General features: G+C 43.0%; 1 protein-coding gene and 1 long non-coding RNA gene across 2 annotated transcripts; both read left to right on the top strand.

Moving 5' to 3' along the window:
* The first annotated feature begins 146 nt into the window (after nt 1-146).
* On the top strand, nt 147-4,653 carry LOC125456402 (uncharacterized). Its single transcript, XR_007248442.2, has 3 exons — nt 147-170; nt 4,021-4,097; nt 4,544-4,653. It is a non-coding gene; the product is annotated as an uncharacterized LOC125456402 (long non-coding RNA).
* Nucleotides 4,654-6,614: 1,961 nt separating this feature from the next.
* On the top strand, nt 6,615-17,493 carry prdx6 (peroxiredoxin 6). The gene is made up of 5 exons (XM_048539462.2): nt 6,615-6,769; nt 9,662-9,818; nt 15,408-15,554; nt 16,264-16,410; nt 17,200-17,493. Exons 1-5 carry the CDS (start codon nt 6,681-6,683, stop codon nt 17,326-17,328), a joined length of 669 nt encoding a protein of 222 aa, XP_048395419.1. The 5' UTR covers nt 6,615-6,680; the 3' UTR covers nt 17,329-17,493.
* The last annotated feature ends 222 nt before the right edge of the window (nt 17,494-17,715 follow it).

The raw sequence follows: 17,715 nt of genomic DNA, 5'->3' as shown, positions 1-17,715 counted from the left end.
ACGCGTCCTAAATGTGTGATGTGTGGTCTAACTCGGTCACTTGGGCCTTCATGGCTCAGTCTGTGGAAGATCGATGTCTCTCTCAAGTGGTGTAATTTCCCGAAGAGATTTTAAATCTGTTCGCCAGATGTCGCTGTGAGCCAGGAGGTTGACTAGGAACACTACTCAAGGTAAGGCCGCCACTATTTGGTTCATCAGCCTTTGAAAGTTGGCTGGTGCACTTCGGAGTCCGAATGGAAGGGTTTGACCGTCCAGAGATACAAAGGTGATGATTTCCTTCGCAAATGGACTCAACAGAACCTGTCAGTGATATTGGGAACTGCAGATGCTGGAGAAGCCAAGATAACCAAGTGTGATAATAAAGTGTGAAGCTGGATGAACACAGCAGGCCCAGCAGCATCTCGGGAGCACAAAAGCTGACATTTCGGGCCTAGACCCTTCGTCAGAGAAACGTCAGCTTTTGTGCTCCTGAGATGCTGCTTGGCCTGCTGTGTTCATCCAGCCTCACATTTTATTATCTTGGATTCTCCAGCATCTGCAGTTCCCATTATCACACATAACCAAGTGTGAAGCTGGATGAACACAGCAGGCCAAGCAGCATCTCAGGAGCACAAAAGAACCCGAGTAAATGTATCTCGGTAATATAGGCTGATTTAGATTTCGTATTTATGCAATCTGACAGCCTGGCTATTGGATAGGTGTCAGCTCTGATCATGCATCTACTTTCTCCCTGATCCAATGTCTCAATTAGATATTCACTTCCGCGGGTTTCTTTTCTTAGATTACATCAGATATATACCCAGTGGACTCATTAGTTGAAGTCCCACACAGTAAACAGAAAAACATCTAGTCCTTCAAGCACCTCTGAAGCCAATCAAGGTGAAAGGGGAAAGAGGTAAAAAGGACCTGAGGCGTAACCTTTCCACTCAAAGGATGGTGTGTACACAGAATGAGGGAGCAGTGGATGCAGGTAAAATTACAATGCCTCCCCATCTGTCCCTATTTATTTCAGAACCCTGTCCCCTCCCCCTTTCTGATGAAGGGTTTAGGCCGGAAACATCAGCTTTTGTGCTCCTCAGATGCTGCTTGGCCTACTGTGTTCATCCAGCACTTTGTTATCTCGGATTCTCCAACATCTGCAGTTCCAATTATATCTGATACAACATTTAAACAGGATCTGGATAGGTACATGAATAGGAGGGTTTTAGAGGGATACGTGCTAAGTGCTTACAAAGTGGAACTAGGTTAGATTGGGATGTCTGGTTGGCGTGGTCGAGTTGGACCAAAAGTCTTTCCATGCTCTATGACTGTCGCAGTGCCTTGCTAAATCTTTTAATTATTTGAAGAACAAAACATTGAAACCCTCAAAGGTAACTTCTAATTCTGCCAGGAATGTACTTGATTGAATGCAAATATTTCTATCCCTGAGCAATGGAAACTCGGGGAAGCCTGTTGCAGTTTTTCTCTCTCTTTAAAATTTGTTTCAAGTTGACAATGTACCCACTCTAACTCTTTTGTTTCATCTGTGGATTCAAATCGGGACGAGCGTCCCCAATTCATTCTCCAGTTCATCACTGTTTCTGATGGGCTACCCCAAACTTTTCAGCTCCTACATGAGGAGGGATATGCTGACTCCCCTTTTTTAATTCACGCACTCACTCAGTTGGTTGAAACAGAGTTAATTTAGAATGGAATCCTTCCCTCCTGCCATAGCTTTCTCCCAAACATAAATAGATATAAATTACTGTGATATAGCTGTGGCACACTGGCTCCGTGGTTAGCACTGCTACTTTACAGCGCCAGGGACCTGGCTTTGATTCCAGCTTTGGGTGACTGTGTGGAGTTTGCATGTTCTCCCCATGGTGCTCCGGTTTCCTCCCACAGTACAAAGATATGCAGGTTAGGTGAATTGGCCATGGGATGTGGGGATTGGGTAGGGGGCCAGGATTGGGTGGGATGCTGTTTGGAGGGTCAGTGCAGGCTCAATGGGCCAAATGGCCTCTCTCTGCATTTAAGGTGTTCTATGGCAAAACAGAAATATGGGCTTTTCAACAATCCAAACAAAAGAACCAATTTAATAATATTTGCGAAAAATAATAAAAAGAGTTACTAAAAATGAGAAAAATTAGTAAGCCAATACAGATACATATTTTTAAAGTAAGAGATGAGTCCAAATACAAATTAGAAACAGATATCATCATCAACATCTGCATTAATCACAAATAGCAGATACTTAGGCATTACAGCTGTGCAGTGGAGATGACCGGTAGCATCGATGATGTTAGTCAAACAGTTTATTTTTGAAATTCTTGGCTTCTGATGCTGATTGCAAAATTTTGTCCCAGTTCCTGTTTTAACTGTTGCAGCACGTGGAGTGTAAAAGGGTCTTTACATGCAACTCAGTGGTGACTCGAGCTAGTTCTTCAACAGTGCCCTTCACAGCAGGCTAATGCTTGAACACAGACATAACAAAATGTGGAGCTGGATGAACACAGCAGACCAAGCAGCATATTCGGAGCACAAAAGCTGACGTTTCGGGCCTCGACCCTTCATCAGAAAAAGCTTTGTCTGATGAAGGCTCTCGGCCCAAAACGTCAGCTTTTGTGCTCCTCTGATGCTGCTTGGCCTGCTGTGTTCATCCAGCTCCACACTTCATTATCTCAGATTCTCCAGCATTTGCATTATCTCTAATGATTGAACACAAGCTGGTACACACTGAAAATTTCTGTTCCATTAGCCCACTCGAAGAGAGTTGAAACTGAGCTTTCTAATCCTAGTTCTTGTCTATTCTTCCAAGGAAAAACACAAAATAAGCCTGCCATTTTGCTCAGAATCCACAAGGCCTGTTTTGTTGTTCTGCAGTGAGTCGTCAGCTCTTCGTTATCTTTGTAGTCACAAGAGATCACAGTCCTGCCTGTTTGTAGTTTCTTTGGCACTTCTGGATGCTAACATCCCATTGGTCCCATGCAGAAAGTTTTACACCGGCAGTTAACTTGTCACTCTATCAGTGTTCTTTGAAAATTTTGGAATTAGGGGCAAAAACACCCGTAGTGTTTCAATGTTCTGACTCGTTCACATAACAGCACGATAGCTCCAGTTGGCTTTTATTGGCATCGCTGCTTGCTTCTTCACCAGCTAGCACTTTGGAAGATTATATCAAGTTGAAGGCACTACATCAATGCAAGTTTTGCCACTGATAATTGGTTTCAATATACTAATGGCTAGGCATCTACACTTCGTGGGCAGGTGAATTCCAAAGATTCATGAACCTTTAAGTAAAGAACTTTGAACTCATCTCAATCCTTAGTAGTCAACTTCTTATTCTAAGAATGTGAATTGTAGAATTCCCAGAAGGGGAAATGCACTCCCTGCAACCAACGCTTCAAGCCCTTTAGGAATTTCACATGTTTGAAACGAGATCATCTTTCATTCTTCTAAACCACATGAAAATAGGCCTCATTACTCAAACTCATCATAGTGCAGTTTTGGACTCCCAGTCTGAGGAAGGACACTCTTGCTATGGAGCGAGGCCAGTGAAGGCTCACCAGACTAATTCCTGGGATGGCAGGATTGGCGTTTTGGGAAAGATTGCATCAGCTGGGCTTGTATTTGCTGGAATTTAGAAGAATGAGGGGAATCTCATAGAAACATATAAAATCCTGATGAGACTGGACAGGCTGGATGCGGGAAGAATGGTCCAAATGTTGGGGAAATCTAGAACTGGGGTCACAGTCTAAGAATAAAGGGGTAAGCCATTCTGAGATGAGGAAGAATTTCTTTACTCAACAGAGTTGTGAGTCTATCGGAATTGTCTCCCATAGGAAGCTGTGGGGGCCGGTTCATTAGGTATATTCAAGAGGGAGGTGGACGTGGCCCTCGCAGCTACAGGGATCAAAGGGTACAGGGCAAGGGCAGGAATGGGATACTGAGGTTACATGATCAGCCATGATTGTATGGAATGGTGCTGCAGGTTTGAAAGGCTGAATGGCCCACTCCTGCACCTATTTTCTATGTTTACAGGACAATCTGTTCATTCCAGAAATCAACAGAGGGGACCTTTGACGCACCCCATCCAAGGGAAATATCTCCTCTCTTTGGTAAGTACAACAAAATTGCACACAGTCCTCCAGATGCACTCCAATGTAGTGTATCATCGTAATAAGAACAATGTACTCTCCAAGGCCAAACACTGGTTTCTCTGATCCAACCTATTAGTTGTAATGTTAAGAACAATGTAATGCTGTTGGGAGGCCCAAGCGAACTCTCATTAGTACTTTCTGTAAGTTATTGTTTCTTATCTCTATGCAAAGAGAGCTAAGATCTCATCATGCTGTTCCCATCCTCGCATTGTTTAATATCAGGGTACCCCTCCTTCTTCCCAAGCTTGCCCAACACTTCTAAGTTTGAGCACCAAGAGAACTCCTTGTTCTTCTTTGAATGAGATAGCAAGTTTCTTTTTTATCTAGCAGAACAGGGAAAGGGGATTTCCAATTCAACATTTCATTCAATGAAATGAAGCAGTATTCCTTTCTTTGCTGCACAGGCCTAGATTATGATTGAGGGAGATGGTGGCACAGTGGTAACGTGACCAGACTAGCTGTGGAGACTCACATGAGCATGCGGTGGAAATCAGGTCTTCAGAGTCAACCTGGGCTAAAACAGCAAAGGAAAACCACCAGGTAGTCCAACAAGAAAAAGTTTTTAAGCAAGATGTAGTTTATTGCACACTAACAATCAAATACAAGTTACCTTAGTAAAATTGACATTTGTTAAAAAGGCTTATTGGGAGACCTGAGACAACAGGACTGTCTCCTTCAAGATCCGACAATGTTCTTCCATTCCCTGCCTGAGTCCATATGACACCGTCAGACTGGGTGGAAATTAATGTAGTTGCCAGCATTAACCCTTTCAGAACCATTACCTTTCACACAGATGCATAGGTTCAAATCCTACCATAGTAGCTGGTAGAATTTAACATTGACCAAAAAATCTGGGATATAAAGCAAGTCTTAGTAATGGTGAGCTTGAAACTGTCATCGTTTGTTCTAAGAACATACTCAGTTTATTAATAACCCTGAAGGAAGGAAATCTGCCATCCTTGCTTGGCCTGGCCTATATGTGATTCCAGATCCACAGAAAAGAGGTCTTAAACACCTTCTGAAACCACACTAGCAAGTCACCCAGTTTGGAAGCAATTCGGCAACAGACTTGTTCATGCTGTCCACATCCCATAAAAGAATAAGGAAGAAAGAGATAACACAGTGTGGAGCTGAGGAATACAGCAGGCCCGGCAGCATCAGAGGAGCAGGAAAGCTGACAAAGGGTCCCAACCCGAAACATCAACCTCTGATGTTGCCTGACCTGCTGTGTTCCTCCAGCTCCACACCATGTTATCTCTTAAATCCAGCATCGGCAGTTCTTACAGTCTCCAAGGAGGAAAGAAAAGTGTTCCAAGCATACAATTTTCTGACTCAGAGGTAAGCATGCCACTACTTTTCTAAGCTAACACACCATCAGATAAACAAATTAGCAAAATGCTAGCACATACAAGTAAATATATAAAAATTACAAGTCAGATTTTTGTATCTGTACTTCGATTTTAAAGGTATGATGCTATGTTTCAAGAGTAAACATTGTACAATCTCAACAACACCTTGTATTTGAACAGTATTTCCAAAATCATTGAAACAATTTTAAGGTAATTTGCAGGCATGTAATCAGATTAGAAACCAATACTAAAGAAAGCAAGTGACTGAGGTGGAATTTAGAGCATCTGAAAAGAGTGGGGTGTGAAGATACACAGAAGTGAAGGAAGGAAATTGCAGAGTTAGAAAGCATAGATTGCAATCACAGGATGAAGAAAGTCAAAAATGTGCAAGAAGGTAGAATTGGAAGAATACAGAATTTTTGGAAGGTAGCAGAGGAAATTACTCAGATTAGGAGGGGACGAGCAAAAGGAGGAATTTAAATACAAGTATTTAAAAATCAAGGCACCACTGGAGCCGGTCAGTCAAAACCCAGGTTGATTGGCGAACAAGGTAACGCGCTGGTTAGAAAATCAGCACCAAAACTTTGGGTGAGTTCAACTTTGTGGTCAGAAGCTCCCAGGTTATAGTCCAGCAGTTTTCGGAGTCCTGTCCGTTTGTCAGATGAAGCTTATGGACTGTCGAAGTTTGGAGGTTAGCCAGGAGAAGACTAGAACAGGGCAGTCTAGAGTGAACGTGAGTGGCTGAGGGTTTCAAATAATAGGGAACGGATAAGGTTATAGCGTAAAAGTAAGTGAACTCTGAGAAGGGTATAATGGAATCGTATACAATATGTCACTTCGAAGGCAACAATTCTGAATCCAAATAGAGTCCAATGGCATAAAGGAAATTGAAAAATAAAATTTGTTTGTACTTTACATTGTACTATGACACAGAAAATGTTGTATGTCTCAGGAATAAAACTGAAGAGGCGAAAAAGTTGTGATGTTGCGTGGTGATTTTTTTTAGCGCGAGGGAAGGGGGTGAAATCAATCTAGGAACGCCGGAAAGGCGACGAATGGAAGAATGCCACAACGCGATTAGGTAAAACTCGCATGCTCTCGCTTAGCCTATTGGCACACGCTTCCTCATTTCCCCTCCCCAATTTCCAGCGCACAGTTTAGTGGGAGTAGTGTGGAAAGAAGCTGTGCAGCAATGGGAATCAATCTAGGTGACGTGTTCCCAAATTTCGAAGCTGACACAACCGTGGGAAAGATAAAATTCCACGAGTGGCTGGGAGACTCGTAAGTTAATACAACGATTACAGTATTTGCAGCAAATTGCAAATGTTAGGCATGTAGAACGTTGCGACACGCGGCGCCTGCGCACAAGCCGCTGTTGCAAAGCGTTTATTCACCAGTATCTAAATACTAGTTAATAAGAAAATAAAACCCGTCCTTCATTTTAAATTGAATATTTCTTTCGCGCGTCTGTTTCCTTTAAGAAGCTTATACACTTTGCTTACCAAATGTGATAAGGGAACACACGTACACGCGCAAAAAAAGTAACCAGACCCTGCAAGCTAGTGCGTGTCAGTTTGCGTGTGTCTGTCTGATACCGTGGTTGAGTTGAATAAAAGTGTCATGTTAAAAATGCTAAGTCATATCGCTGGAACAGAAGCTGTACCTATGCAAGGACGGCGGATTAGAAAATTGGCGAGTAACCCATTGGCATAAGTCCTGGCAGTGTGCAGTTCTGGAGATTTGTGGGTTAGAAACAGAAAAGGCAGGATTCCAGATGGGCAGAGATAATGGGAACTGCAGATGCTGGAGATTCCAAGATAATAAAATGTGAGGCTGGATGAACACAGCAGGCCAAGCAGCATCTCAGGAGCACAAAAGCTGACGTTTCGGGCCTAGACCCTTCATCAGAGATGATGAAGGGTCTAGGCCCGAAACGTCAGCTTTTGTGCTCCTGAGATGCTGCTTGGCCTGCTGTGTTCATCCAGCCTCACATTTTATTATTCCAGATGGGCAACCTGTTTCCAAACTCGTAACTCGTGGATCCTCCTCTGGACAGTTGTTGTGCAATCTATCACCAGAGATCTTGTGACATTGTTTCAAATTCTGATAGTATTCAGGGTATTCATTCCACGCCCTGAGAGAACAAACGTCTAGTTGTTGATTGTCTCCAATGGCAGGCCATCTACCTGAAGCGTGTTTTCTCTCTCTCGCTCTTTCTCTCTACGTACGTGGCCAGACATGCTGAGTATTTTCAGCATTTACTGTTTTTATTTCCGGTTTCTGGCATCTGCAGTATTTTGTTCTCTGACGATTGTCCTTATTTCCCTACACCCTGGGAAAATTTGTGTACTGATTTTATTTTTGAAAAAGGAGATTACTTACCAGGCTTAGGTTGTTCATAACTTCATACAGTTTTTGGAAATAATTCAGCAACCCTTTGAAAACCAAGTTGTCTCTGCTTTTCCCTGATAACCTTGTGAAAGCATAAGTCCTCCAATCTGAAAATCCGTGATGTGACAGGCTAACACACTGGCCTCATGTCAGAGAAATATTACTCCTAACTCTTCTGTCTGGGGAACAGGTTAAGTCGCTGAATACCTGGGCTTCAGTCAGCTGTTATAAAAGCTGTACTGAACAGTGTATATGGGGAGAATTGGTTTACAATCTCAAGTCTAAGTTTAAAACAAGGTGAAAGCATAAAAGCAGTTTAAGTAACTCAAATAATGCACCTTCCTCTCTCTACTATGATCAGGAAGTGTTTTGTCATTCTGATTATGATATTTGGTTTGCAGATATTATTTTGTGGGCCTTGAGATCTATGCAGGTATCACAGTTTTTAGTGTCTTTTTTAATTGTCTGTCATGAGTACTTGGTTGCAAAATGTGTACATCTTGACAAGCTGTTTCACCTTGTCTGGAAGCCACACTCTGGATCTTGTTTTGATTTTGGGGTGGGTTGGGGGGGGGGGGGAGGAATTGTACAATTCTAATCAGCAGAAATAATATCACAGTGATTAGCTTGATAGAACAGGCTCTCTGGGGAGACGTTGGAAGCAATTAGTACCGATTCATTAATGTGTATTTGATTTGTGTCTTTCATGGACAAGTGGTTTTGTTGTGTTGTGTATGACAAATTCAAGATATATCGAGGGGGAGGAAAGTAGGTGATACAAGAGGGACAAGTGAATTTGGACCTCTGGTTAATAAGGGTAATTTTATTTTATTCTCTAGTGGCTTTTCTCAACTCAGGCCCAGGTCTGTTGTAGAACAACTGGCAAGTACTGACATGACAAGGTTTGGAGCTGGATGAACCCAGCAGGCCAAGCAGCATCAGACGAGCAGGAAAGCTGAGGTTTCAGGTCTGGACCATTCGTCAGAAATAATGATAAGCCATTAACTCCATTATCACTATATTACACACTACCAGAAACTAGAGTTTTCAGTATAATTATATGACAGAATTTTAGATGCACAAATACAGAAGAGAAAAAGGAGTAAAACAGTGTTTAAAAGTATTCAGGGAAATTTGAATTTGAAAGGTGGTGAAGTTCCTTTTACTGATTTTTAAAAAAAATTTTTTCTGTTCACTGTTCTGTTCCCTCTCAAGCCAGTTTATGCTGGAAGTGCATGTATGTAGATGGTAATTGTAATGTCAGATGGGGCTTTGGTGTGTATTGTTGAAGACCCTGATAATCACAATCACTGTCAAACTTTGTCTCTATTTGACCAGTCAAGTGAGATACGAAATGCTGCCTTTGGATCCAGACCCAGGAAGGCGTAATTGCCTTCAAGAAGGAAACAAAAGGTGCAATGTCCTGTTTCCAACTTGTAAAATTCTGTACAAGACCTAAAAGGACACATGAGGTTGAACAGGGACCACTGTGTGGAGTTATCATAACTAAATACTGCACAAATGCTGATAAAGGTAGTTTGCCAGTTTTTGTTCAGTTTTAGAAAAACAATAGCCTAGAGAATGTTTAACAGTCGGAGTCTTTCAGCAGGTACTATTGGTGGTCTTGTTATGCATTAAATCTAGTTAGAAATGAGATCAGGTTTTATCTTTCTCTTGGTGGAATATCTGGACAGAAGTTTGTCTCTACACCCACTTATTTTGGAAGGTTTCATACTTAGTAGAAATGTGATGGTATACTGATGGTTATTGTTTGTTGTACAGATGGGGCCTCTTGTGCTCCCACCCTGCAGACTACACCCCTGTTTGCACCACAGAGTTGGGTCGTATGGCTAAGATGGCATCAGAATTTCAAAAGCGCAATGTGAAAATGATAGCGCTTTCTGTTGACAGCGTTAAAGATCACCATGGGTGGACCAAGGTATGATTTATTACATGCAATATCACAGCTAGGCACTTAATGCTTTGAAATGAATACTAATACAATTGGAATAATCCTGATTTCACCTTTTAAAAATCAAAGCAAAATGGAGTGGTGTGAGTGTGCTGAAAGATTCTCACTGACCTTGAAACAGTGAGAGGCTTGTAAGTGAATTGTTTGAGGTATAATTTGCAGTATTAAAGAAACAGCATCAATGTTGTGCTTGTTCAATTTTATGGGGTATTCTGGAATATTGTTTTTAGCACCTTGTCGGTTACACATTTCCCTGATGAGTGCAAACAATGTGAAAGTTATGTTCTTTTCCAGCAATACTCAAGTGTTACACTTCTAAATGACTACATTAAATTAACTTGGTTCTGTTTTACTTCTTACTGGTATTTGGGGAAAAAACAGATTTGGAGTTTTGACAACATTGGGATGAGCAGGAAAACAATCATAAACAGCAGCAAATTTCCACACTCAGTGGCAGCTATATAATTACTACTGAGTTATAATAAGATTGTACATATACCTAGATAATAAAATGTGAGGCTGGATGAACACAGCAGGCCAAGCAGCATCTCAGGAGCACAAAAGCTGACGTTTCGGGCCTAGACCCTTCATCAGACCCTTCGTTGTGCTCCTGAGATGCTGCTTGGCCTGCTGTGTTCATCCAGCCTCACATTTTATTATCTTGGAATCTCCAGCATCTGCAGTTCCCATTATCTCTTGTACATATACCTGTTGGGTTCAGTGTAATTCCTGCCCTACTGTTTACAGTCTAAAATATCCAGCATGGGTACAATCTGCTAAAGAAATATATCCACAAAATGATTGTAAAGTGCTTTCAGGGACTCAGTAATTTAAATCTTCTCATTTCTTTGTTGACTTTATAATGAGCCATTATACCCTATTATTAGGGCACTTTACAATGGGGCATTCTGTATAACAGCCAGCACAGTCAGTGCTTTTGTCTGCTTCTCTATCTTTAAGAAAATCCCTTTGGCCACATGCCTGTAACCTGGACTGAATAAAGCAATCGGTAAAATCCACAAAAAGCTGCACACCATTGGATTGGCAGGAGTTGACATTTTGTAATTTGGTAAACATTCTCACACAGTAAATAGTTTCTTTGTGTGTCTGTACTCTGCAAAGTGCTGGCATTCGGGCAACATCCTCTGGCCTGAAATTAGGAATTTTGTACTTGGTGACAAGGCACACTTGCCTGCCAGTTGTTTATTCAAAGTCACAGTATCTTACTTTGTTGCAACTGTCCGTGAAACAATAGCACATTTGTAACACCAGAAAAAAGTTTGTGACTTTTGTCCCTATGCTGTTGTCCAAACCTACTTCAGTGTCATCATCCTACGATATCTTTCAAATTTTTATTTATCCGAATACTTTTAAGCGATAATCTGTGTTGCAATTGACACTTGGGTAAAACATTGCTATAAAATGAGTGCCTGCTGGTAGACAGGAGCTTTATTCCTTCCTTGATCTTTAGCATATCTGTCAATATATTGCTGTTATAGAGTCATAGAGATGTACCGCACAGAAACAGACCCTTCGGTCCAACTTATCCATGCTGACCAGATATCCTAAATTAATCTAGTCCCACTTGACAGCACTTGGTCTATATCCCTCTTAAACCCTTACTACTCATACACCCATCCAGATGCCTTTTAAATGTTGTAATTGTATACCCTCCACCACTTTGTCTGGCAACTCATTCCAATAATGCACCACCTTCTGCGTGAAATAGTTGCCCCTTAGGCCCCTTTTAAATCTTTCCCCTCTCACCTTAAAACTTGTTGAGGTTTCAATGTCTGAACTTATTTTTTTCCAGTAAAGCATTTCATATCATTAGAATGATACCATTTCTTAAAAATCACATTCATATACCCCAAGTTCATTAAAATCACTGTTTTGAATATGGTCTTGGATCTTTTAATACATTATTCCGTTCAGTATTTCTGTCTCCTCTATTGTCTTTGTTCTTGGAAGAAGTCATGTGAACCTTTTGAGAAACCATCGTATAATTTCTGATGAATCATTGAATCCCTACAGTGTGGAAGCAGGCCATTCAGCCCATCAGGTCCACACCGCCCCTCCAAAGAGTAGCCCACCCAGACCCACCCCTTACCCTGTCCCTATAACTCTGCAATTCCTGTGGCCAGTCCAACTAACCTGCACATCTTTGGCCTGTGGGATGTAAGAACAGTGAGATTGATGGCTGAAGAAAATTTGTCAAGAGCCCAATGTAAACCCTTTACCCATTTTATCAGGGATGCATCTGTGGTCCACCACCTTATTTATGTCAAGAAGGTATCAGTGCCTAGATTTTTCTGACTGAACTCTCGTGTCAAATAATTTTGGATTATATTAGCAATCGCACTTACAACCTTGGTTGGGCCAGCAGAACTTTCCATTTCGCTCATCTGTAATGTTGTAGGTCCTACAATGCTAAATGTAACATGTTAAATTCATATGTCATGGCCTAGAGTGGACGCGTTGTGCTCATCCCTAACGTGACTGAATACGGGGAGTTAATGAGCTAAACTGTGGAGTTTGCACATTCTCCCCGTATAAGCATGAGTTTCCTCCGGGTGCTCCGGTTTCCTCCCAGTCCAAAGATGTGCAGGGTAGGTGGATTGGCCATGCTAAATTACTCATAGGGTTATGCACGTTAGGTGGGTTATAGGGGAATGAGTCTGGGTGGGATGCTCTGAGTGTTGGTATGGACTTGTTGGGCTGACGGGCCTGTTTCCACACTGTAGGGATTCTATTTAAAAAAATTCTATTTTTAAAAAAAAACTTTGACTGCCCTTGTTAATTAAGAATACCAGAATCTAATTGATGTAACTAGGTCAGGCATTCTCACTAAATCTTTCAAATTCATTGGGAAACAGCAGCAGCATTTTGGATACTTGTTCACTTTGGAATTAAAAGGTGAAGTCAGACTGGATGTGTCAAATGGTCTACTCCAGCTTCTATTATTAAGCCTTTAGAAGGAGGCTATTCACTTTATAATCATCATCCTGGCTTTCTGAACAAGCTGCCCAGTTGGTCCCACTTTGAGGACTTTAACCTGCACATTCCCCATTTCCAAGCATTGCTCCAATTCTTTTTTGAAAGTTATAATTGAATCTGCTTCCACCACTCCCAGGTAGTTGCATGTTAGATCATAATGATCCTTTTTTCTAAAGAATAAACACCTTATTTCCTCCCTAGATTGTTTTGACAACTATTGTAAGTCATCAGCTATAGCATTGTGGGACATGCCACAGCACGTGGACTCACCAGCTCACCACCATCTTCTCAAAGGTACCTGGGGATGGGCAATAAATGCTGGCCAGCCATCAACACCCACACCCTTCAAATGAAAATAACTTTTTAAAAGCTCTTCTCAGTGGCAATTTGTGTATTATTCCTTTTTTTTTAAAGCCCCTCTGTTGACCTCCTTCCATATACTTTCTTCTTACGGAGAGCCAGCCCAGCTTCTCCAGCCTTTCCACACAACTGAGTTCCCTCTTCCTGGTATTGTTCTAGTTAAATTACTCTGCAACATCCCAAAGCCAAGACTTCCTTCCTAAAGCACAATGCCCAGAATTAAGGCCTAACCCCTGATGTACAAAGATTTAACATAACTCACCACACTCTGCCTCCAGTGTTGAAGCCAAGGATCCTACATACTTTTTGAACAGCCTCATTAACTAGATTTGTAAATGTAGATCTTGGGTTTCTCTGTCCCTGGGCCCCTTTTACAATTGCATCATTTGACTTGCATTGTTTGCCCTAATTTCTGCATTTCAGAATGCATCACTTCAAACTTTGCACCGCAAAATGTATGTGTCATTCCATTCCAGGTGCTATTTTCAGCATTGTGAACACTAAACAAAGAATGGAATTGTAATGCTTTGTTCTCTGAAAACCCAAACCAAACAGTAAGTGTGCTCTGAGATAATAAAATGTGAAGCTGGATGAACACAGCAGGCCCAGCAGCATCTCAGGAGCACAAAAGCTGACGTTTCGGGCCTAGACCCTTCATCAGAGAGGGGGATGGGGTGAGGGTTCAGGAATAAATAGGGAGAGAGGGGGAGGCGGACTGAAGGTGGAGGGGAGAGTATAAGTGGGGAGGTAGGGAGGGGATGGGTCAGTCCAGGGAAGATGGACAGGTCAAGGAGGCGGGATGAGGTTAGTACGTAGGGGTGGGAGGAAGGGATGGGTGAGAGGAAGAGCAGGTTAGGGAGGCAGAGACAGGTTGGACTGGTTTTGGGATGCAGTGGGTGGAGGGGAAGAGCTGGGCTGGTTGTGTGGTGCAGTGGGGGGAGTGGACGAACTGGACTGGTTTTGGGATGCGGTGGGGGAAGGGGAATTTTGAAACTGGTGAAGTCCACATTGATACCATAGGGCTGCAGGGGTCCCAAGCGGAATATGAGTTGCTGTTCCTGCAACCTTCGGGTGGCATCATTGTGGCACTGCAGGAGGCCCATGATGGACATGTCATCTAAAGAATGGGAGGGGGAGTGGAAATGGTTTGCAACTGGGAGGTGCAGTTGTTTATTGCGAACCGAGCAGAGGTGTTCTGCAAAGCAGTCCCCAAGCCTCCGCTTGGTTTCCCCAATGTAGAGGTAGCCACACCGGGTACAATGGATACAGTATACCACATTGGCAGATGTGCAGGTGAACCTCTGCTTAATATGGAAAGTCATCTTGGGGCCTGGGATAGGGGTGAGGGAGGTGGTGTGGGGGCAAGTGTAGCGTTTCCTGCGGTTGCAGGGGAAGGTGCCGGGTGTGGTGGGGTTGGAGGGCAGTGTGGAGCGAACAAGGGAGTCACGGAGAGAGTGGTCTCTCCGGAAAGCAGACAAGGGTGGGGATGGAAAAATGTCTTGGGTGGTGGGGTCGGATTGTAGATGGCGGAAGTGTCGGAGGATGATGGGATGTATCCGGAGGTTGGTGGGGTGGTGTGTGAGAACGAGGGGGATCCTCTTTGGGTGGTTGTGGCAGGGGCGGGGTGAGACGGATGTGTTGCGGGAGACGTGGTCAAGGGTGTTCTCGACCACTGTGGGGGGGAGTTGCAGTCCTTGAAGAACTTGGACATCTGGGATGTGCGGGAGTGTAATGCCTCACAGTGGTCGAGAACACCCTTGACTGCGTCTCCCGCATTTCCTGCAACACACCCCTCACACCCCGCCCCCGCCACAACCTCTCTTTTACAGAGAGTGGTGTATGTGTGGAATGAGCTGCCACAGGAAGTGTTGTATAATTACAGCATTTAAAAGACATCTGGATGGGTATATAAATAGGAAGGATTTAGAGGGATATGGGCCAAGTGCTGGCAAATGGGACTAGATTAAATTAGGATTTCTGGTCGGCATGGATGAGTTGGGCTAAAGAGCCTCTTTCCATGCTGTACATCTCTATGACTGTATGATGTAAACTAGGAATGAATTGCTCACCCAATTCTTTGTCATTTTGTTGAGTGCAGCGTAAAGACTAGCAGCAGAATTCCTCGGAATTGAAGCAGTTACAGTTGTCACACTGCAGTATTTGTTAGTACTAATGCAGACTTCTGTTTGCCATGTGTAGGATATCAATCACTACGTAGGAGATCCACAGGTTCAAAACCTGCCATTCCCCATCATTGCTGATGAAAAAAGAGAGCTGGCTGTGCAACTGGGAATGCTTGATCCTGCAGAGAAGAACAAGCAAGGTCTACCACTAACTGCTCGTGCTGTAAGTTCTCCTTTGTGCAGGATAATGTGATGTTATGGAGCTTACCTGCTGAACTGGGACTGCTCTTTAAGAGCTTCAGTACCTGTTAATCAACTTAGTTGTGCTGTGACAAAAACAGAAGTTGCTGGTAAAGTTTGGCAGCATCTGTGAAGAGAAAACGTCAGAGTTAACGTTTTGGGTCCGGTGACCCTGCTTCAGATTCTGTCCAACAGTGGGAGGGCACTTTGAAAGTAGACACGCTCGAGTGATTGAGAGCTGTGTGTCAGGAAGTTGAGAGGTTTGTCTTGCCTTCTGCTATTGTGACTTGGAAGAAATTACATTTGAGAAATCATCTCCTCTGTTTTCCAAATTGGTAACGGGTGTACAATGCTGTTATGTCACCGTGTTGGTTGTCCACCAGGTACTCGGAGTTGGCTCTTGCCGCCTTCAATGTGAATTGTCCCCTAATCCTGTTTCAGTGATAACCAATGAGCTTGAGGCAACAGCTGGTCCCCTTTTAAAGTTACTGCGTTGAGCACATATCTGACTGCTTGCATATACTTCAGCTGTCCTTGGTGAACCATAGTCGGTCACAATGCTTTTACAGGGAATATGAACCGCTGGGGTGAGATCGTGGATTAAACCCAAATTCACATTTTTCAAGGAAGGAATGACCGATCTCCAAGCTCCACCTTTTTTTTGAATCTTTTTCTGTCCTTTTTGTTATCAGGTGTTTGTTATTGGGCCTGACAAGACACTGAAACTGTCCATCCTGTACCCAGCTACCACCGGGAGGAACTTTGATGAGATCCTAAGAGTTATTGATTCCTTGCAGTTAACAGCTTGCAAGAAAGTGGCGACGCCAGTGAACTGGAAAGTAAGTCCTCACACTCTCAAGGACAAAACAACAGACTGGATTATAGGGCAGCATGGTGGCTCAGGGACCCAGGTGCCATTCCACCCTCGGGCAACTGTCCGTGTGGAGTTTGCACATTCTCCCCATGTCTGTGTGGGTTCCCTTCGGGTGCTCCAGTTTCCTCCCCCAGTCCAAAGCCATGCAAGTTGGGTAAATTGGCCATACTAAATTGCCCATAGTGTCCAGGCTACGTGAGTTAGTCACGGGAAATGCAGGGTTACGGTGCTTGGGGGAGGATGATGGGCATGGGTGGGATGCTCTTCGGAGGGTCGATGTGGACTGGATGGGCCGAATGGCCTGCTTCCACATTGTAAGGATTCTGTAATTCTGTCCTGCTAGTTATGAAAGAACACTAATTCAGAGAGAAGGTGACCTAGAGACTTGTGAAGAGTTGGGACAGGAGTTTAAACTTTTATTATGAGACAGGAAAAACAAGCAATGGTAAATCATACCTTTGCTGCAATTTCACTGATTTTTAAACGAAAGAGGAAATGGGATGAGGCATGAAGCTGGCATCCAGGTCCATTCCGCATTTGTTTATTGACCAGTGATAAAACTTGCAGTTGGAGTTAGGTTCCTCCCAAAATTAGGTGGAAAACAATAAAATTGAGAGTATCCAGTCAAACCATTCATTGAAACAGGTGGGTCTTGGTCTAATCCTAGGAGATGTAATTGTAGTGTTTTTTTTTAAAAAATTTCTGCACTAATAGCAAGTTTTACTTTCTCTAAAAAGAGCCCTTTTCTCCACAGGCTGGTGGGGAATGCATGGTCCTTCCCAACATTTCAGACGAGGAAGCAAGCAAGCTGTTCCCGAAAGGAATTCGCACTGAGAATCTCCCGTCTTCCAAAAGCTACCTGCGCTTCACACCTCAGCCCTGAAACAGCAGAGACTTCAGAATTAAACTTTCTGCTCTGACTCTGACTCTGTGCCTGTCCTTACTGCAAATATGAACAAATGGAAATCAATTTGAAATCAGATTACTGTTTTTTTGCAATGAGATTTCTTGCTGTAACCTTTTGGAGAATAAAATAGTCTTCATAAAAGCCACATTCCCGAAAGCACTTTGTAAATCTGGTCTGGTTAGGCAAAAGCTGTAGTGAACATGAATGCGTTGGAAAACAGCTGGAAGGAAACACTGGTTAGATTGTTATGAAACCTGAACATTGTGGTTTATAACAATCTGTTCACCTGCTCCAAAACATAAACATAACTCAGGTGTTTTGAAAATGCTGGAAACCCTCAGCAACTCAGAACTTACACTCAGG

Source organism: Stegostoma tigrinum, chromosome 8, assembly GCF_030684315.1.
Source record: "Stegostoma tigrinum isolate sSteTig4 chromosome 8, sSteTig4.hap1, whole genome shotgun sequence".
NCBI lineage: Eukaryota > Metazoa > Chordata > Chondrichthyes > Orectolobiformes > Stegostomatidae > Stegostoma > Stegostoma tigrinum.
The sequence above is the reverse complement of the archived record's forward strand: the minus strand, read 5'-3'. Positions and strand labels throughout refer to the sequence as shown.